Here is a 22589-nt window from a genome sequence, read left to right as displayed (position 1 = left end):
GTATTTGTAGTTACTTGGGAGTGGGGTTGCCATATTTAGAAAATAAAAATTCCAGATGCCCAGTTCAATTTGACTTTTTAGATAAACAACAAATAGTTTTTAAATATAAGTATGTCCCAAATAGTGCATGGAACATACATATTAAAAAAATATTCATTTATCTAAAAATCAGATTAACCGAGTATCATATTTTTATCCGGCAAAACTTCAGTTGTTTACACCGAGAAGGAAGACTATTAATCCCACCGAGAGTAGATGTTGTTACTATGTTTAATTTTTAGTGAATAACTCATTGCTCTTATGGTTTTTGATAGTCTTGAATTGTTCCCCTTTGGGTAGGGCCTAACCTGGCATTTGCAGACAGACTAGAAATAATGTTATTATAGCTGTATTGGCTTAAATTTGAAATTTCAGATTCAAATTTGCCAAGTCTTGATTAATCAAGGTAGTTGGGAGGAAGGGGATATCATATCATTTCTAATAAGAGTAAAAACAGAATTAATTAGAATGAGATGTAAGTGGACTTCATTTCCATGTAACGTTTATAGTTACATACAGAGTGCTATAATACAGGGAGTAAGAAGCAGTCAGATTCTGGAGATTTTGGATATGGCCTAAAGGTATTTCCTGTCTTGATTAAAGGTATTGGTGTTTATCCAGGTGCCCCAGGTGAAACATGTAACCACAGTGTACTTCTCCATTTCCTCCATTTCCCCAAGTATTATACTATGGAGTCTGCTTCCTAAAAGTCTCAAATATATTTCTTCTCTGTCGTCTCTGCTTTATTCAGGCCTTTTTATAATCTTTATCTGTATTCTCCTTATTACCAGTCTCCCTTAGTAAATCTTCCACCTGAAATGGCAGGGTCCTTTTTAAAATGCAGACCTGATCATTAATCTGTTCAAATATCCTTCGTAAGCCCTCAGTCACCTTCACGGTAGGATAAAAATTACAGTCCTCAGGCCAAAGTATAATGAATCTTGAGATAGCAAATGGAGGGACATAATCAGAACCAAACTTTAGGAACTTTCTAAAATGGTATGTGTGGTAGTATGCCATTATTACTGGTGAGAGTGGGTCTTATAACTTAGGTATATACTAGGACAGAAAGAAGATTGAGGACTAGTATGTGAACCACTTTGTGGAACAGACCCTTTCCTTTGACCCTTTTATGAGTTGTTTTTCTGTCTAGATTTTTGATCCTTCATGATTTGTCTCTTCGCGGCTTCATCTCTTGCTACAACCTTTTTATTTACTAAACTAGCCATATTATACTCGTTTGTAATTCCTCAAGTTTCATTCTGTTCATTCATTTATGACTTTGTATAAGGTATTCTCTCTAAATGAATGCCCTTTACCTCCATTGTTTGTGTAATGAAGTACTACTTACTTTCCTTCCAGACTTGTTAAATAATCCCTTGCCCCAGAAGTCTTCAGAGGTGTGTCAGTCAGGAAGCCTGGGTTATGCTTCAGAACAACCCCTGATCTTAGGCTTAAAATTACAAAACTTTTTTTCATTCATGCTGTATATCTGTCATGGGTCAGCTGGATGTTTTCTATAATATCATCATTACTCTGGATTCAAGCTGATAGAGCACTGTCATTGAGCACTGGCTCTTACAAAGCTTTGACGGAAATCACAGGTCACCTCTGCTTACATTTCATTGACTAAAGCATGTCACGTGTTCACATCTATCTTCAAGAGGTCAAGGAAGTGCAGTCTTATTATGTGCTGGAGAGAAGGACCAGAAATACTTGGTAGATAACAGTAATCATCACACATGAAGTCTCCATACCTGTTTAATCGCTTTACTTCATAGTTCTATAACACTTTGTAAAAGTGCTGTATTTCGCTAAGTAGAAATTATAATAAAACCTTGTAGAAATAAATATTGAATATGCCTTTGCCAATTGGTTCTAGACAGCTTAAATACCTACCCTACTGTCCAAGCAAACTCAACCCAATCATTTCATTAACTTTATAGTAATTAAATCCTTTGCTTTATAAATTTACATCAGTGGTTCTGAACTTTGGCTGTACTTTAGAATTACTTGGGGTGTTAATAAGTAAAAATGATTCCTGGGCCTCACTCCAGAGCAGTTTAAACCAGAATCTCTGAGGGTGGGCCCAGGAATCAGAATTTTTTAAGCTCTTCAGGCGATTCTGAGAAATAAACATGGTTAAGAACTGCTGACTTACATATTTATTGCCTATTTTCTTTCTGGGAAGGCTCTTTGAAAATAAGGCCTTGTTTTATTATGTCTCCAAGGCTTATTCTCTTTTCTGTTATTTTGATACCAAACCCGTTACAATTATATATTCATTTCTATACTTACATGCATTATCTGTCTTCTACATTTTAAGGACTAGCACCACATCTAATTCATTCATCATATATGTAGTGCATGTCATAATGTGTAGCACCCAGAGCTTTCCCATCTTTTTTTCCTTTTTTCCTCCTAACCATGCCCATATCCACCCCCACTTCTTTATTGAGGAGGGAGCCTCTTTTGCATGGTGCTCTTTTTTTTCTTATATATTGTTCCTTGATCTTCTTTTATTAGGTGAGATAAATACACTTGAAAAATATAAAGTAAGAGGCAATTGTAACATTTTTTAAAAAGTTAAAGCAAGATACACCAGACAGGCAAGGTTATTAGTATACGTGGTTAGCACTTCTAGGGCCTGGCTTTTATGGCTACTTAGTGGCTCTAACAGCTGATCACAGTAGCATCCACTTAACCTTCAGCTCCTTTGATCAGTGATCCAGCTAATCTCAGCTTTGAACTGTTTTCTCTTCAAGTGGTACCCATTGCTTGGATGTCAGATAATCAGCTTTTTATAATATTATTTGTTGAAAGAATATTTTGTTCTGAGAACTGTATATTAAAGAGAAATAGCCCCTGGCCTCAAGATTGTAAATCAGATATAATATTTGTATAAATTCTGTAAAGATACCACATATTATTGAAAGATAACATTTTGTATGTCTTTTATTGTCTTATAACTATATTTCTTTTAAGCATGTCAGAGAACTCCAAACTGATTTATATTTAAAGTGCTGAATATTTTTCATAAAGGCAAAGGTGGATAATAAAAAGCACTTCTTTTAAAGATGACCTTTTTAAAAAAGTCACATTCTCAGAAGAACACCCATTGAAAGAAGCAATATTAACTCATGCTTGACTTCTTAAGAATCCATGCTTTAGTCACCCCTTTTTATTGTTTAAAAAGCTTTGAATGGTAGTGTGCAAGATGATTGCTATGCCTTTAGATGTGACATTTTCTTTTCTTGGAATGCCTTGACCCATCATGTCTTTCTTCTTTTTTTTTGCTTGGAAAAATTCTACATAGTCTTCAGTTCTTAGCATAAAAAGATTTTATCAAATAGATTGCTCCGACTTCTGTACCCTGGATACATGCCTCTAGTTTTGCACTTAACTACTATGTTACATTTACTATTTTTCTCTTTTTCCATGCCTTGTTTGTAAACCTTTTTTTGGGGGGGGGGGGGGCTGCCTACCTTTGTATAGCCAGTACATGGCAAGTGGGCTTTCAAGTCCATGGTTGTTGAGTGAATAGCTAAAAACATGTATTCTGCGTTTGTGTGTGTGTGTGTGAGAGAGAGACAGGCAGACAGACAGCTCATACTTGGCTTTGCATGAACAGCAGTCCCCAACCTTTTTGGCACCAGGGACCAGTGTTGCTATGAGAATCTAATGCCTGATGATCTGATGTGGAGCTGAGGTGGTGATGCTAGCACTGGTGGGGTGTGGCTGCAAATGCAGATGAAGCTTCACTTGCTCTCCTGCAGCTCATCTCCTACTGTGTGGCCCAGTTCCTAACAGGCCCTGGACTGGTACCTGTTTGTGGCCTGAGAGTTGGGGACCCCTGATTAATAAATTATGAATGCCAATTAATAAATTATGAACACTTCCCATAATAACCAGTTCATTTGTGGCTGACTGTATTTTATATGTTTTGTAACTTAAATACATAAATAAATAGTACTGTAGTTGAACAATGTAAAAGAAAAAGGGGCCACCCATGTCTGTAAGAGCTTTAAAGCCAAAGGCAGTTACAGAGCCTGTTATGGAACAGTTCTGATACCTTAATATTCTGTTGTAAGACATTCAAGGTTCTGCTTGATTCTGGGATTCTATTTCCAGTTATAAAAGATTGTGTGTATTAGCCATTCCCAAACATATGTAGTTATCTTAAGGTTTCTGAAGTTTCACTAACCAATCCTTGTGAATGGTAATGCTTTATAACAAAAATAGCCAAGGATGTGCTTGCTCCTTCCTCCTTGCTATGGTGCAGAATGAAAGCCACCCAGTGTGGGAGATAGTCCTTACTCTTGTGAGACAAATTTTATAGATGTCTGAAGTGATTAGGCTTGCCGCATATTTCACACACCACACACACACACACACACACACACACACACACACACACACACACACATTCTTAAGTAGGTGAAAATTGTTTCAGAGCAAATATCAAGGGTGATCTTAAAGGGAAAGAAATGTCACAGTTGGTCACTGTGCACTAGGTCACCAGCCTCTCTGTTATTTTTTGATCAGGTGTCTTTATAACCACATAATGGTGTCATATCCCCCTTACCCCTACCATTACATTGCCTCACCCCACTGCTTGTTCCCCACTGAAAATTTTATATTCTTAAAATATTGGCCCCACAGCAACCACTTAGTTTGCTATATTGGAGGAGCTCAGTAGGTCTATGGAAAAAAAGTTTTCAGAGAAGCAGGAACTGAGTTTGTCAAATATTGGAAGACTTGAAAGGAGATGGGGTGAGGTAGGGTAAGGAATACAGAATAGGATGTAGGAATATAGTGTAATTCCCATTTTTTGACATCCTTAAACCATTACATTGCCCATTATTAACTAAGTCCTTGCTGATCAGATTTCTAATAAGCATATTGTTGGTGATAATTCCTCCAGACCCCAACTGTATCACAACAGTGGGTAAAATCATGTCTGTGTTGTCATGTTGGTAATTTTGATTTATCACATGCTACATACATAATGTTAGGTATTACAGATTTTCTAATGTTTGGTTCTTGGTCTGATATTTGTATTAAAGAAATACTTCGAAGATTACTTGGAAATGAAAAATGCATATATGTTAATTTTTTAATCATACTATTTAGAATATTATTTATATAATTGAGCTTTATTTTAAATACCTATAATGTTAAAAAATATGTGGGAATATTAACATTTGTAAATACAGCATTTCGGAAGCAATGCATCATTATTTTGACATTTCCATTCTTATTTTCCTTTTCTTCTTTTTGTCTTTTTTTTTTTTTTTTTTTTTTTTTTTTAAGAATTAATGTGCCATCTGGAAACCTCTGAGATCATTCCATAAAAGGAATTTTGATTTTTTGGCAACCAGTCATCAGGATATGCTGTGACTATGCACCTTATCAGAATATGAAACATAATTAGAAAAGTGTTTAACTTATATATGTTTCAAAACATTTTTATATTGGGGATTCTTGTGTGGACATTATGGGAGTAAAAAAATTAGTTCTATTCTATCCCAAGGTTGAGGTGATTAAGTTATCATGGGACAGTCATTGGATCCTTAAACAGAAATTTAAATCAAAACTCTATGTGACTAAATGGTTCCAAGCTATTTCTAAATAGTATGTCTTGTATTTTCTTTTCAATGTTAAACAAATACAATTAGTTTAGATATTTTTCAGAAGGGAGAGTCGTAGTAATACATTGCAATTAACTTGCTCTGTTCGTCTCTTCTGAATAATACAGTCATTGGAACTGTCAGCCAAAGGACTGGTTTTTTTTTTTTTTTTGGAACATTTTTTTTTAACTCTAAAAAGTAACAAGTTTTTAAAATTAATTGCGAGGAAACAGCTGAAATCATGCATTGAAAGGGTTAAGTCGACATGAAAGAATTCATTTCCACTTTAATGACCTAGCCTTGCTGGGTTAGGACGATGGGGAACATGCTTCTGACTTGTACTCCTATTGCCAATTAACACCTCCTATAACAGGTTGCCTCAGCTAGTCATTGAAGCTCAGGCAGTAGAAATAGTTTACATGCAGCTTGTTTTTCACACTAGTTACAAAATTAAAGTATTAAAAGGTTGTTTCTTACCTTTCTGGGTAAGATAAACAATACAGCGGTAGTTGTATATGTTTGAATTCACTTATTTTGTGCTCAGTATTTTTTTAAGGGGTTTTTAATTGAGGAAACTGAAGGTGCTGGTTTCATCAAAATTTAAAATTTTTGACAATTTGTTGAGGGTTATATTGAAGATCATAAATTAAGAATTATTTTTTAAATATTAATATTTAATATATTGTATGTTTTGATTTTATTTTATTTTTAAAAATAGCCACCTTTATTTGTTTATAAAGTTTATTTTCTCTTTGTTGAAAAATTCATATTTTAATAGACCTTTAAACATAATTCTACAATGTAGGACCAAATATACACCTTTAAATAGTCATTATAAAAATAATTCCTATGTACCATTTACTTCTGCAATAACTTTTTTACAAATTTGAAATGCTTCATATTGTTTCTCAAGGTAAATTTATATTCTTAGATATTTTGGACTGTTGAAGTTCAATGATACTCTTTATGTTTCTTTCAAGTGACACTTTGGTTCATGTTTAATCAGCAGGTATTTTAATAACATAATAAAATTGGCTAAATAATTGATACCAGTTCACACTAAGAGAAAGGTGGAGTAATATAACTAATAGTGTTAACAAATTTGTTAAAAGGCCTGAGTAGGTAACACTTTGAGGCGTTAGTTTTTATCCTGTTATAATGGCAAATGCCTTTTTTTAACACTTAGTCAACAGGAGCTGCCCAAGTAAAAGTCACAGCTTTTTATGCTGGATCAAATTTTAACCTAAATGGGAAAACAACAACAAGAGAAAACACCACCAGTGTCTAATTTAGTTTAACTACATTTAAAATTTGTGGACCTGGATAATAATTTCTTTTTAACTAGATGTGGCAGATCAAAATTCATTGTACAGAGAGAGAGGTGTTTGATGCCTTTGTAGAGTCCATGATAGGTAATATATCACTGGTTGTGTAGATTTTCATGTATGTGTAAAGGTCAGTTGCATCTCTTGTGCCCATGGCCCACCAGTCAACTGCACAGTTCTGTTAGTTAGCTGATTTATGATCTTAGTTTGAAATGGAGTTTCCCCACTTTTAAAACAAACTTATTTTAAAGAGTCAGATTTACTTAAGTGATTTCAAAGTTTCCTATAGGAATTAAGTAAAGAGAAATTATATAACAAAAGTAGTTTTTTCAATTTGTTTGTATGAGAGTTATGTGCATTTAATTCCTTGTTTTTTACAGCAGTATATAACTACATCATATTCCAGTTTTCAAATTGTAACATTCATTTAAGTTTCTATAATAGTAGATTATAAAAGTGCAGAACATTCAGATGTTTCTTATTTTGCTTATTTGTTGTCAATAATGTGTATGTTTTTATTTCATAGTGGCATTATGTGAAAACAGACCAGTTTTCTTTAGTTTTTTATTTTATTTTATTTTTTGCTTAATACCACTGAAGTTATACTGGTACCTTTAGTTATTCTAACACTTATTGAAGGACCTTGAAGTTTACATTATATCATATTCAGTCTCCCCCCCAAAAAATGACTTTCTGTACTTATTATGGTGGTAGAATAGTTGTTTTAAGGTCAGCAGAGTTAACAGAGTTCACACACTATATACGCTGATAATTTTAGAGCTATGTTGTTGATTAAGCACCAGAAAGGAAACTTTCTGTTTTTTAAATAATAGTAACTGCCTAAGCCAGTTTTAAAAGTTCAAAAAAATATTTGGGCCTGGTTTTTATTTGATTCATATCTTACAGTTTTTCACCTTAGTTTACCCAGCATTTAGCTTAGTTTCTTAAGCATAATAAGTTCTCAGTAAATGAAAGATGATTGAAGTAATTAAATTCTGTACATTTATTCAAAATTTTTTTTCATCTTTTGTATGGAATGTGTAGAATTTGGCATCGTATTTGATTACTATATGTTAATTTTAGTTGGATATAAACATAGCTAACAGTAGTTAATTTAATACTAACTTAGAAGTTTGTATCAGTTTCTGCTTCTGAAATCTTTTGTTTCTCATTGAAGTCCTAGGATTGTAAATTTGACATATGAAGGCGGAGCTAGAAGGCAGAGCTGGAAACTTTCTGTGGATGAGGGATAAAAACCGTTGTTTGTCTGTTTTCCTGGGTAGCATCTCATAATCCTGAGACTCTGTCTCTGTGCCCAGTACCACTTCATTACCCCGACTGCTCCTACTCTCTGCATTCCCCTTCCTTGAAAACCCAGATTTATACTTTTTTCCACCTTCAGTTAAATTATTTAACATTTAAAATAGAGCTATATATCTCAATGTCTCTATTTGCCTAGGGTATAGGCATATAGCATGTGAAGTACCTTGAAAATTCTTACTTGAGACCTCTGCTTCTCTGAGTAAGTGTTCAGTTTTTGTTGTGTATATTTACTTAGTTCTTTAAAATACATTAAATACTCAAATAATTTTGTCCCTATATATACAGTCATGATTTAATTGTTGGAACAAGGCAATATGTGTGAGAATTGTGCTTGTTTTTTTATTATTTTTCTATCATTCATATGCTATGATTTAAAAAAAAAAAAAGCCCCAAATGTTTTGTGACGTAATTTTCTACAGTATATTTTAATGAAAAGGCATATATATTTTTTTCATAGTAGCGTATGTACTGTTTTATAGGTAAATCCAGTAGTGTGTTTTACTCTGCAAAGCCCAATCTGCTCTAGATTTCAGAAAATATAGGGAAGCTCTTAAAAGTGTCCCCTGTTCTCAGTGGGCATACTAACTGCTTTTGGATAAAGAAGAACATCCCAAATCTTTTTTTCCATTTTCTTTAATAAGAAATGGCTCCAGGTGGCAGAGGAATCTAAAATTGTAAACAAAGAAAAAGAGCTAAGCTTCCAGAATAAAAGTAGATTTGGGAATCTGAAAATGGGATGGTATGCTCTAGTGTAAAGATCGCATTGCTAGAAGTCAGAAATTGCACTTTAGTCATGGTGATCTATGCCAGTGTACGTTTTTTCTGCCTTTCTAACTACATCATGAGCTTCTTTTTGTTCAACCATATAGCTAAAGTGCTAGGCACACGGTAAATCCTTGAGTATTATTTGGAGCCTGGGATTGATCACTGCCTTACATGTGAAAAAAGGATAAATTGTTTCAGAGCCTGAAAAAGAAACTCCAGATTTTCTCTGAGAGGACCATGTGGCCCATGGAATGATTCGGAAAACTTTAGGTTAAACAAAGATAAACAGATTTTTTTCCATTCCAGGATTTTTCTTAGAGCCTTTAATATTCTAACATACAACATAAATTTGAGGGGTATGGTAGATATGCAGTATATCCTAAACTTGACTAGGAGTGAACTCTATATTTATTTTCTGGAGACTTTTCCCCAAAATAACTATTTTTGAAATCTCTGTCACACTGTAGGATAACAAAGAATTGATAAAACTTAGTGATATATTCAATATAAGAACTAAAGGAGCATCAACAAAAGTTTTGTGTAGGTTTCCGGTTTGAGACTCAAGATAATGAGAATTATGGGAAAGTTAGTTCATAGAGAAACATGGTGAGTTTGATTTTTGAAGATGTTGAATTTGAGATGTTGAATTTGAGATGTCTCCCTTGGGAGATAATATGATAATTATCATTAGTAAGTTAGGAGGGAACCTAAAAACAACATCTGATTTAATCAGTTGGCGAATTTTTGAGCCCTTACTATAATGTTTTCATAAATTCTAACACTTATTTTGAATAACTTCAGTTATAGGGAACTCATTAACTTCAGCTCTTCTTTCGACAACTTGGACCAATACAAGCTTTTTCTTATATTGAACCCAAATTCAATCATCCCATTAGCCATAATTCTTGAAACTGTATCATTTAAAATAAGTGGTTCTCCAAGTTTAGGAAGCATCAGAATCATCTGGAGGGCTTATTCAAAATCTAGATTTCTGGGCTTTGCCCCAGAATTTCTGATTCAATAAGAATGTGCATTTCTAACAAATTCCCAGATAATGCCAATGCTGCATCTGGTTCAGGGACTGTACTTTGAGAACTGTTAGTCTGAACTTTGACAATTTTTCATATATTTGAAGATAGCTGTTTTGTACCTTGAATCTCTTCCAAGCAACATCAAGTTTTTTGAACCTTTCCTATAAATCATGATTTTAAGTCACTTTCTCACATTGATAGCTCAGATTTTGCGAGTGTACAACTTTCTTAAGTGGAACCCCTTACCTACGGTCAAGAACTGGCCAAAAATGCCTGCATGTTTAAGTGCTTTAAAATACTTTGCTCTGGTACACATTGAAGCCAACATGGTTGTCTTATGGGCTAATTCCTAATTTACCTCTCTTGCTATCATAGCCTCCGAGAAGGGAGAGAAATCTGCCTTCATGTGATTGTGCTAGCGGCCATGCTCCTTTGTTTTAGCTTTCTTTTTAAATTAGAAGAGGATTTCTTCAAGATTGTAAGTTCAAAATATTCAGTATAGCAGCAGGCGGGTGTACTTTAAGGTAAAATTGCTGATTAAGATGATGGCAGTAATCAGATCTCAGAGGAAGGAGCTTTCAACAATATTCTTTAATTATTAATTATTGGTTATTTTGTTCCTAGGTTTATTTGCATTATTTTAAGAACTATCATGAACATCCTGGTTCATTCAGATATCTCTGCTTACGGACAAATAATTTCTATGAGTGCAAAATTAGCTCATAAAGTTTATGCAGTTGTAAGGCTCTTAATATACGTTGCTTAGTTGCTTTTCTAATAGAAAATGCCAGTTCACATTCCCACCAACAGTGGTGAGAGTGTCTCTTTTATTATACCCTCTTCAAAATTGGGCGTTATAATACTTGCTTGATAGAAAAACAGCAACAATATCTTAATGTGTTAATAGGTATTTCTTAATTAAAGAAGGTCAACTAGTGAGGCTGGACGTTTTTTCATGTTTATTTCATCATGTGTTTGTTATGTAATTAGTTGCTTTATATTCTTTGTCCATGTTTCCATTAAGGTTTCAGTATTTTGTTAATTTGTGTATTGACTTTTTGTCATAAATGGGGCAACAATTTTTTAGATATTTTTACGTTTTTAGTTTTTTTGATATTCATAAATTTTAGATTATGTTGTCAGCTTTTTATTGTTTTATTTGTTCAGTCGAGTTTGTACTTAGAATGTGTTTCCTCACCTAGGTTAGAGATAGATGATATATGTTAATTCCTAAGCATTTTATTCTTTTTGACATTATTGTAAATAGAATTGTTTTTGTAATTTCCTTTTCAGATTGTTCATTGTCCATATATATAGAAAGATGACTGATTTTTGCATGTTGATTTTATAGCCTGTTATTTTGCTGAATTCATTTGTTAGTTCTAACAGGGCTTACAGGGTTTTGTTTTGTTTTGCTTTGTTTTTTTGTTTTTTGTTTTTTTGTGTTTTTTTTGGTGGATGTGTGTGGAATCTTTAGAATTTTCTATATATATGATCATCATTGCAAAAAGAGATGATTTTACTTCTTTCTTTCCAAATTGGATGTATTTTATTTACTTTTCTTGCCTAATTGCTCTGGCTGGAACTTTTAGTACTATGTTGAATAGAAGTTGTAAAAGCTGGCATCCTTGCTGTGTTCCTATTCTAGGAGGAAAAGCTTTCAGTCATTTACCATGAAGTATTATGTGCTTTACATATATGGTGTTTATTCTGTTAAGTGTTTTTATCATGAAAGGGTGTTTCATTTTGTCAGGTGCTTTTTCTACATCAAGATGATTATATGCTTTTCTCCCCTTCATTCTGCCAATGTCGTTATTACATCGGTCAGTTTTTGTGTTGAATCATCCATCCTTGCATTGCTGGCATAAATCCCACTTGGTCATGTATGTAATCCTTATAATATGCTGCCAAGTTCTGTTTGCTAGTATTTTGTTGAGGATTTTTGCACCGATGTTTATAAGAGATACTGGTATGTAGTTTTCTTGTTCTGTCTTTGACTTTAGTATCAGGGTAATGCTGGCTCATAGAATGAATTGGGACGTTTTTAGCGTACTTTTTGTTTGTTGTGATTTGACTTTTTTTAAGAAATGCAAGTCATTTATCTTTCTGCGTAGTGATATAATGTAATGTGGAGAAACAAATTTAGTTTTTTGTTGTTGAACAGTTAAAAATGAAAAATTAAAATAGAATATGTTCAATTCTACAGTTATAACTGAAATCTAAATGAAATGAATCCTATGAAACAATATAATAGTCCACCTAGTCTCAAGTCATAGGTAACTCGAATTTATTAATACCACTGAAAAAGTTATACTGGTTCCAAAGTCAGCTTCAAAGAACAAATGTTTTACTAATGAACTCTTCCAAATTTTTAAGGCATGGATAATTTAGTATATATAAATATTATTAGAACATAGAAAGTGGGAAATTGTAAAACTTTTCAATTTTTTAATAAAGCATAATGATATCAAAACCTGACAAATTAACAGAAAAAAAGAAAATGCCAGACCAATCTCATTTATCAACAAGAAAACAAAAATCTTAAGGAAAAAAAAAAAAGTAAATCAAACTTGAACAATTTATCCCAGAAGTAAAGAGAGCATTTAATATAGTGGGAAATCTATTAAAATGATACATCACTGAAGAAAAGGAGGATGAATAAAAATAGTGGCTATAGTGGCTTATTTTATAAAAGGAAATATAGGTGTATCACTGACTGACAAATCTCACCAATCTTTTTGTTTTGTTTTGTCATTTATAAGCAGCATATACATGAATGTCCATTTTAAACCCATTTTGAACAACTTTAACAGTGGACTTTAATTCATTTATATTTTTCATTACCAGTATAATTGATCTTACCTTATGTTGTTTGCTATTTTTGTTATGCTCCCTGCTTGGTTCCATGCTGTTTTTTTATTGTCAGTGTTGGGTTCACTTTTTCTTCTTCAGTGATTTGCTAAGGTATACATCCAGTTTTAATGTTTATTGCGATTATTTTAAAGTTATTCAAAAAACTCTTTAATCCATATTTCTGTACTAGTCAAAATCAACGGTTAAACAGATCTCTTTTTTTCTCCTCCTTAATGTAAAATAAAGAATTTTTTATGCTTCATTTCTCTCCATTGCCTTATGTGTATTACGTGGATAATATCTGTGTTTTTGGACCCTAGTTATTTATATTATTTAGATCTGTCTCTGTTTTTAACAGCTTTCAGTGGTCTTCACAGACATACTACACACATATATATATATATATGTATATATATAAAAATAATGGCTTTTCCATTTTTAAGTTTCTAATTTTGATTCATGGGGGCTTAACTGGATCATTTCTTTAAGAAGTTCTCTGAAGGAGGATACTTCTTGAATAAATCATATTTTCCTGAGCCTTTATATATTTGGTAATATATTTGTGGGCCTTTAGACATTTTTTAAATTGAGAATAAGATTTTTGACTCAGGATTTCTCTCTTAAAACTCTAAAACTTTGTTTCATTGTTTTCCACCATTTAATATTGCAAAGAAATTTAAAGTTGCATTTTTTTCTTCGAGTTATTTAGTCTTCCTTCTTGTATGGTTTTAGACATTTTGCTTTATCCATGTAATTAAGATTTACCTAAGATTTTACAGGGTATAAAACTTTCTTCATCGATTATTGCCTGACATTTAGTGATCCAGAAGTTGACTTTTTATTCAAGAAAGTTTTCTTCAGCTTCATCTTTGCTTATTAATTCTTATCATTTTTGTTTTATCCTTAGTAACAATTGTATTTCCTGGCTTACAGAGCTCCTTTCTGTCTCCTAGAATATCATTATATTTTTAATAGTTTTCTTCTCTAATTTTACTCTGCTCTCTGAGACATCTTTTTAAAGTTTGTATTCTATATCACTTATTTTTACCCTTGTTTCCTCCAATGCGATTTTAATTTTAAATTATTTTTCATCTTTTCACTTCGGTCTGTCCTTTAATTCTCTGCTTCAACAATAAGAAACCTTGTGTATTCTTCCGATGCCAAATAGTTTTATAAAATTTTGCTGTGATTCCTATTTTTAGATGGCATTCCTCTTTTTGAATCATCAGAATGCTATTCTCCTGGAATGTTGGCCAAAAGACAATCTATGTAAATTGTCCACAGCTGTACATTTTTCTCAGCTTTTTGATCTACAGCTCTACAGGTTTTATGTATCTTTCTTAGCTCAGTTTCCAGGGTCTTTAATGGGGTTTTCTTCTCCTTCATTGCCTGGTTATATGCTATTCTGAACAGGTGAGCATGCAGCAAAATGATAGCCTCAGATTCAGATACTCACTTTTAACAGAGGTCCTTCCTTACCATCTGTTCCACAGACAGCGTTTTACATGGTTTACTCGCCCCCCCCCTCTAGCTTTCCTTCCTTCCTTTCAGGATGCATTTCACTGCTACAGACCTTTCTCTATTTCTTGCTAAGTTGTTTTCTGGGAAATTTAATTTGACTAGAACAAGAAACAGGGTAATAATGGAGTGAGAGGGACAACAGGAATTATCATTGGCCACTATCTCAAAAAAGAGTGGCTTTCAGTAGGGAAGCAGCTACATGGTTTTCTGGTAGTATGTTTCTAAGTCAGAAGAAAATAGAGAGGAGATAAGAATCTTTATATCTACTTGCATATGGTTTGTTCTCTCTCACAGTGTAACTGGTGGATATTTCCATTTCTGCCCCATTGGCTTGCAGTACCTCAATTTATTCACTCATTTTTTTTTTCAATCAGTATTTTTTGAGTTCTCTTATTACGTGTCAGGCACTTTGTTAGGTACTAGTTATATATAAAGTAGAACAAAACTGTTTCTTCTTTCGTTGCTTTCAGACATAGTTTCTGGACTTTGTCATTAATACATTTTGGTGATGGTGTGATGTTTTGGTTCCCTCTTCCTTTTTTTCTTAATAAATATTTTCTGGCAAGTTGAGAAAGGCTGTATTAATAACTGTAGTTCAGATATCAGTTTAAATTCTTTCTCCATATGCAGTTGTTCTGGATCCAGGACATAATTTTGAATACAATGTTCATTATCCTGACCTTAAAATATTACTTCCCTAATACCTCTCATCACAATTTACTACTGTCCTCACCTTTCTTCTTAAATTTTTTTAACTTTCTTAGGTGAATAAAATGATAACATCAGCAAAATAACCATGTTTTATATGATGACCTCAGCAGATGTTTTGGTGTGATAGCACTTTAGCTTACTATAAGTTTTCATTCTGAAAAACATATCTATTTGAAAGGCTAACAATAAATTAGGTGACAACAGATGAATAACTCAGTTGGTTTTTAAGTTTATTATCTGGCATTTATTATTGAAAATAATTTGAGGGACTTGATTCTTCTTACCACTTTTACATAAGAAAAAACAGGTAATTTTTGTATGATTCTTATATTTAGAGAAAATGTATTATAGAACCTTTTATACTTAATGCTTGCAGTAAATATTAATGAGCTTTTAACCCCCCCATCACAGAATTTAGCATGTAAATAGAAAAGAAGCACAGAGTGCACATAGACCTATAAGTGTGAAATGTAATGTATAAAGCAATTGTTTAATTTTAAGTAAAGTTATAAGAGCAAGATAGAATATTGACATAATTTGGATAGCTAACATATTCATTATATAATTTGTTGTTACAGTCAAGGAAAAGGAATTTTAAGCAAAACTGGCAATGATAAGTCACATTTCATTTTAATTTCCTAGGCTGCCCAGTATTGAAAAAGAAGTGTTCTTTGTGCACTAGTTAAGGCAGAATTACATTTATAAGATTGTAGTCATCTTGAGGGTAAAGACTGTGCTGCAGGATGTTATAGTAAAAGAGGTTTGTTGCTTTTGATGAAGATAGAATGGATCCTTAGGGAGAAATACAGTATCGTTCTTAGCTAGTAGTAAGTTTAATAGTAATATTTGTTTTAAAGGTAATGGTCAGGATTTAGAAATATTTTCATGTTAGCTAATCCAGTCTCACCCAATTTTTTCCCACCTGGGATTAATTGTGTTAAATTTATTACTGTATAGGGGGAGGGGAACAGTGTAGAGTATGTTGTTCACAGATCTTTCACCTAGGGATTAGAAGTCTTCTGCCCTCCTCCCCTCACTATACCTACTATTTGCAAAGAGATCCCAAAGCCCTCAACTACATGCTGTCTTTAGCAGAAAATCAAGCTCAGAATTTGCTGTTCGTATTGATCCTTTAGTTAATCATACTAGTCTAATAGCATTTTATATTCACATTGCAGTTAATTGATGCATTATAGTTATTTTGTAGTGAAGGTAGGTTAGTGTTGCTGAAAGATTTAATCTTTTTATCCTTTGGACACTTGCCTGAGTACTAAGTTTGATCTGTTTTCTACAGGTTTGATATTTCAAACTTGTTTTGATTATTTGTGTTGTTGCGGAATAGAAGGATACTTAACATGCTTTCCCAAAACTCTTTTAAAGCAATCAAGTTTATATGACATGTTACTTTAATTTTAAACTCATAAACTCTCTGTTTATAAAAATTTGTATGCTTGTTTTAGGGGCCACCTACAGATGCTCCTGCAGTGGACACAGCAGAACAAGTCTATATCTCTTCCCTGGCACTGCTAAAAGTAAGTATTGAACAAAGTTAACTTGCTTTAGAAAGCTCTGTTGTTTCCACTGTATCTTTTACTTTGGAATGTTTGTTACCTTAACCCTCTCAGACAAAGCTCTTGTTTTAGGTACATCTATAGAGTGTTTTATTTCCACTGAAACAAAATTAGGTTCATAATTTTAAAAAAAGGAAAAAAGACCTAAGATCTCAAAGCTTTGTTGTCCACATATCTTCCTCTTACAGATGTTAAAACATGGTCGTGCTGGAGTTCCAATGGAAGTTATGGGCCTGATGCTTGGAGAATTTGTTGATGATTACACCGTCAGAGTGATTGATGTGTTTGCTATGCCACAGTCAGGAACAGTGAGTACTTTTACAGTTGCCTGCTGCAAGTAAATGTGTTTCTTTTCCTATGTAAAATAACTTTTTTTTTCATATTTTCTTTTCTTGATAAGAATGATTGTAAGATTAATGATAGAAATTTCTAATTGTATCAAATTAAATTTTTCGTGTTTTAAATGCATCATGAATTCCCTGTAGGTCCACAAACTGAATGATGTAACATTAAATCTGTTTACTCGTACCTTCAGCTTAAACTAGCACAACATACTGGATTTATAAGTTAGTTACCCTAAAATAGTAGGATATTAATTTGATTCGTTTGAACACTTGGTTCAAAAGATTTCAGAGACTCTCTTAATTAGATTTTAATTCACATACATATCTAGTCCTCATATTTTTTTCCTTTCGTTTTGAAATATGGCCCTTTTAAAAATGTTCTACGTATGGTAATAAATGACGCTTTAAGTTTCTCCTACTCAGAATGCTAAGTTAAAAACTCCTGCTGTGTCCCATGCAGGATTTTTTGCCCAGGGTTTTTTTTTGCCCTGGTATGATAATTTGTTTATAGAAGAAACATGCTCCATATTGGCTTTGAAAGTCATCTATTCTACCTGTTTAGAATCATTGTTCTTTCTGGAATATTTTGGGTTTTTGTTTTGTTTTGTTTTGCTATTTCGTTCAATGCATTGGACTTGTGTAGATAGATGTGCATTTAGATTTAAAGAAAATGGCCAAAAAACAATAACCAATCTACCTACTTTCCAAAAAACAACATACATGTCCTTCTCATCTCTTTGTCTAGAAAAATATGATATATATATATATTTTTTATTATGGAAGTTTTTTGTCTAATATGCAGTCTTTCTGTTTTTAAGCCTTATTTTAAAAAACTGGATTAAATAAAGCCATTTGCTCTGTTTGAGACTCTTTAAGTATATTTTAATAAAGTAGATGTTAGAGATAAACATTTTATTTTTAAACAATGCAATATGTATATCATTATAATAAGCACTTTAAATGGAATTGTTGCTACAGAATGCAGCGTATTTGGAAATAATGCAAAATATAGAAAAATATGCAAATTTTTCATTAATTAAACCAGTTTGTTGAGGTAAACTAGTTTGGATCTGATGATTTTGTCCACCTGAATGGATATTCATTGTATTTATTTTGTACAGTGGACACAGAGAAATGCACTACATATTAACTAAAGATTTAGATTTGAATCTTAGACTATTATTTGTATCTACCTTTTCATGTCAAAATATATAAAACACATAGTAGAATTACTGTTATATGTGGTCCTTATGTGCTTATCCATTATGATAAAGAGTTCTTAAGCTTTAATATCTTTTTGAATAAATGTTTGAATATATAAAATAGAAAATTTTGATCCCCATGTTCACTATGTGGTAGAATTAAAAAGTTTTCTTCTGGCCAAAGAGTTAGGAAACTTTTTTTGTAAAGACATATGTCTCTGTCTCATGTTCTTAGTGTTTTTTTTTTTTAACAACTCTTTAAAAATGTAAAAAAAAAAACAAAACACACATTCTTAGCCTGTGGCAGCAGATTGCATACCCCTGTTCTTGAGTATGCACTCTCAATTAGAATTCAAAATACTGTTTGTTTTGGTGAGAAGAAAGTGCTTATGTTAACTGGTTTGTTTAAGTAGATTAGACTTAAATTCCTGATGTTAGAAAGCTTTGTGGAAGCTATAATAGCAGTGATCTATCACTAAAGAGATGAATGCCTTTAATAGTTCCATGTTCTAAAATCTTTTGGTTGAACTAGCAAAATATTGCAGTACTTAAAAGACTTGGTTATAGATTGTCTGTGGTAGAGAACCTTTTTTGAGTGCTTTTATATTTGAGATAATATTCAAAAGTATATATTTTCTTCCAGCCACTTTATCTACTAAGTAGTCCTAACAGAAGCACTAAGCTTCCTTTTCTTCCAACCCATACACCCCAAAAACAACTATGGGAAACTAATAAATTATTTTCCTTCTTCAGAGTGTTTACTGAAGAAAACAAACAAACAAACAAACAAAAAACTTGAAACTGTTGTCTGTTGTAATAGTTGAATAGTTGTAGAACTTTGGGTGAGATGCTTATCAGTTATCAGAGGATGGCATTAGGAAATATACTTGCCTAGACAGGTCTAACCAAAAAATAGTTGATTAAGTTATTTGCTATTTCTGGTATATATGTACACACACACACACACCTCCCACCCCCTCATGACCCTGAACTCTTAAAGGATCTTGAAAATTGTCTTAACTCATTAGCTAATAGCAGTTTAGTACTTGGCAATTTTAGAAGCTTTGTTAACGTATGGTTTATAATTGAATGATAAGAGTGGGTAGCAAATATAATTATCAAAAGCTATAAATTTATTTTGGTGTATCAAAATAATATACATAGAGTTTTTTTTGGTAGCTTTTTGTTCATTTACATTATACTATAAAGTCTTTTTGTCGTAGTTATAAAAGCTAGTCATTTTTCTTTCTTTCTAAACCAGGGTGTCAGTGTGGAGGCAGTTGATCCAGTGTTCCAAGCCAAAATGTTGGATATGTTGAAGCAGACAGGAAGGCAAGTATTTTAAATGATCATAATAAGGGATAATGGAAAATATTTTCAGAAATGTATCTCAGAATTTTGGATGTTTATGAATATTCCAGCCATGTAGTTAATGTAAAAGTATCACCGTCAGTGCTATGTACTACCCATCTAGTCTCTCTTACATCTAGATTCAAAGAAATTGGCCAGTCAGAAAACTGCTTCATGCTAAAATCTTCCAGCCAGTACATAGTAAGCTTGGGCTGTAGCGTCCCTCTGTTTAGCATACAGAGTTACTCTCTAGTCACTTATAATTGAAAGAGCTTATATGGTCCATGTATTTGAGAGTTGCAACTGACTAAGATTCTGAATATTTAATTATAGTTGTAGGCAAATGACTTTTAAAGACAGGGCAAATAAAATCCAAGTATTCAAGTTTTTTCCCTACAGATTAAATTTCTCAATAGTTGTCATTCTCTTGCTCAAATTCTTCTGCTGTGGAAAAAACTTCAAAATTAATGTTAGCAAAAGGCTCAGCAGCTGAGCAGAACAGTGCAAATTGGTTTTTGACTGAGTTCCTAGTTCTACTGCTGGTTTAATTGATATTTAATCCTTTCACAACAGTGGATCCTGGTGTCCATTGTTAAAAATGTACTCTGCCTGGAAAATCCAACTCCCAGAGCTAAGGAGTTAAAGAGTAGATATTTACTTGAATGCTGAAAGGGTAAAAAACTGGCTCTGAGAAAGTGTGGTAACAAGGTGAAAAACTGAAAGCCTTATCTACCACTGCTAATGTGCATCTCTTAATGATAGCACTCCTTTGTCACACTTACTCATTTCCATGTTTTCTGGATAATATGGTGTATGATTTCAGTGTTTCTAATGGTGCTTTTTCACACCTGTGTGTTTTTCATCTCTTCTTAATTTATACCCTGTTAGTGTGTTGTTTCTTTTCATATCATAAATATATTACTTGTTCTGTTCTGAACAGCTGAATGCCCTCTTTGTTTCAGGCCCGAGATGGTTGTTGGTTGGTATCACAGTCACCCTGGCTTTGGTTGTTGGCTTTCTGGTGTGGATATCAACACTCAGCAGAGCTTTGAAGCCTTGTCGGAGAGAGCTGTGGCAGTGGTTGTGGATCCCATTCAGAGTGTAAAGGGAAAGGTAGAGTGGAATCTGTCTTTATTAGCATCTGCTGCCACATTCTGTTTACAGATACATTATATAAAAACCTATTTTGTTTAAAGCAGAATTCTTAATTACACAAAAACCCCTGCTTACTTAAAAAAACTGTATAAGTTGATAAATGTCTTGGTATTATTTAGAGATTATTCAGCTATTATCTGATCACAAATGTTTATCTTTAATTTTTTAATTTCATAAATTTAGGAGTGTGAAACCATACTAGAGGCCTGCTATACACATTTCATTAGTATTTTAATGAACATTACCTTCCTTTATTTTAAAGTGGTGAATTTGGGATTGGCACATTTTGAAAATCTAGTGAAAGAGCTATTTTGCAGACATTGTGCAGGACATTCTCTGGAGTTGTATGTTCCACATATTTTAGGCAATGAAAACTTGCCCCAAAGACTTGGTATCAATCATTCCCATTTTTAGAGTGAGGGCACAGATGAATGATTAAATATGCTAAATGATTCCGAAAAGAGATTAACTTGCAAAGCATATTGGGTTATAGTTCTTTGTTGAAATCTTTTGTTCTTGTTCTTGTTCTTGTTCTTTTTCCTTCCTTCCTTCCTTCCTTCCTTCCTTCCTTCCTTCCTTCCTTCCTTCCTTCCTTCTTTCCTTCCTTCCTTCCTTCCTTCCTTCCTTTTCTTTCTTTTCTTTCTTTCTTTTTTTTATTTCTTTCTTTCTAGCCCCATATGCCATTTTCCTATTTCCTGCCTCATGACAGCAGGGAGCAGCTCTATTATCACCTTCACAGAGCTGTCTGCAAATGTGAGAGGCAATTCGATTTTGCTCAACCACAGGGAGAGTGGATTAGAAAAACTACAGAACATACAGAAATTGGCTAGGTGGTTACTGCTTTAAAATACTGCTGAGGTGTCTTGTTTGAGCATGTACTTCCATTGTAGTGTAGAATAATTGTTAAAATAAAATAACAATATATTTATGGAACCCTTTTTATGCAGCTTTTACAAATAATTTTTGGAGCACTTAAAAGTAAATATTAGCTTGCTGTCATCTATCAGACCTGGAGTTTTATAGTATTACAGATTACATTTACATCTGCTCACCAGCTCAAACAAACTAACTATGGCTGTTAAAACATGGAGTTTTTACTTGCCATGAATTTGAAGTTGAGCACTTTCTGACATATTATGGTGAATAAAAATCGAGGTCTTCTCTAAATCACAATCTTATTAGGTGTGATTTAGGTTTTCAGAGACAGAAACTAGCCACAAAAACAATAATAGCTGATAGAGTAAGCAATTCAGAATGGATAACTTCTGATGCTGGCTGCATACCTATATGTCAGTTTATTTACTTTTTTAATAAGTGTATTGTTACTTTACTGATATAGATAAAAGGAGTTGAAAATCTTTGACTTTTGTTATTAGTTTTATGAATTAAAGTTATAATACTTCCTAAGTTTAATACTGTAATAATTAAGGTAACTTTTAAGTAACTCACTTAGTAGTGACTATTCTTTTAGAAATGTAGCAGAATTATCCAATGAAGTCTTCCTACAACAATATTTACAAATAATAATTGAGGCTTAATTTTAAATATAAGTGTGACTGACCTTTTATGATATTTGGCTCATGTGATGGTGGACACTTTGAAAAGGAAAATATAAACTTAAAATATAAACTAAAGCATTCTCAAAATAGAATGTAAATAAATGAGCATATATTTTATATTTGGTTATCTTGTTTATAATATTTTAAATGGAAGTTTTAGTTTCTAAACTTAGTTTAAGTATTACATAACATTGGAATTTCCTTTGTTAA

At 32.8% G+C, this 22589-nt stretch overlaps 1 protein-coding gene across 2 annotated transcripts in view; it reads left to right on the top strand.

Annotated features, from left to right (window-relative positions):
- PSMD14 (proteasome 26S subunit, non-ATPase 14) overlaps positions 1 to 22589 on the top strand; it is an 84380-nt gene that overhangs the window by 27646 nt on the left and 34145 nt on the right. For both annotated transcript variants that reach the window (XM_036236334.1, XM_036236335.1), the window contains exons 4-7: positions 16659 to 16730; positions 16958 to 17077; positions 19577 to 19647; positions 20628 to 20778. In XM_036236334.1, the coding sequence (XP_036092227.1) occupies positions 16659 to 16730; positions 16958 to 17077; positions 19577 to 19647; positions 20628 to 20778 (414 nt within the window). The remainder of the gene's footprint in view (positions 1 to 16658; positions 16731 to 16957; positions 17078 to 19576; positions 19648 to 20627; positions 20779 to 22589) is intronic.

This window comes from Rousettus aegyptiacus, unplaced genomic scaffold (genome assembly GCF_014176215.1).
Source record: "Rousettus aegyptiacus isolate mRouAeg1 unplaced genomic scaffold, mRouAeg1.p scaffold_m13_p_2, whole genome shotgun sequence".
NCBI classification, from domain to species: domain Eukaryota; kingdom Metazoa; phylum Chordata; class Mammalia; order Chiroptera; family Pteropodidae; genus Rousettus; species Rousettus aegyptiacus.
This window is presented reverse-complemented; position numbering and strand designations above follow the sequence as displayed.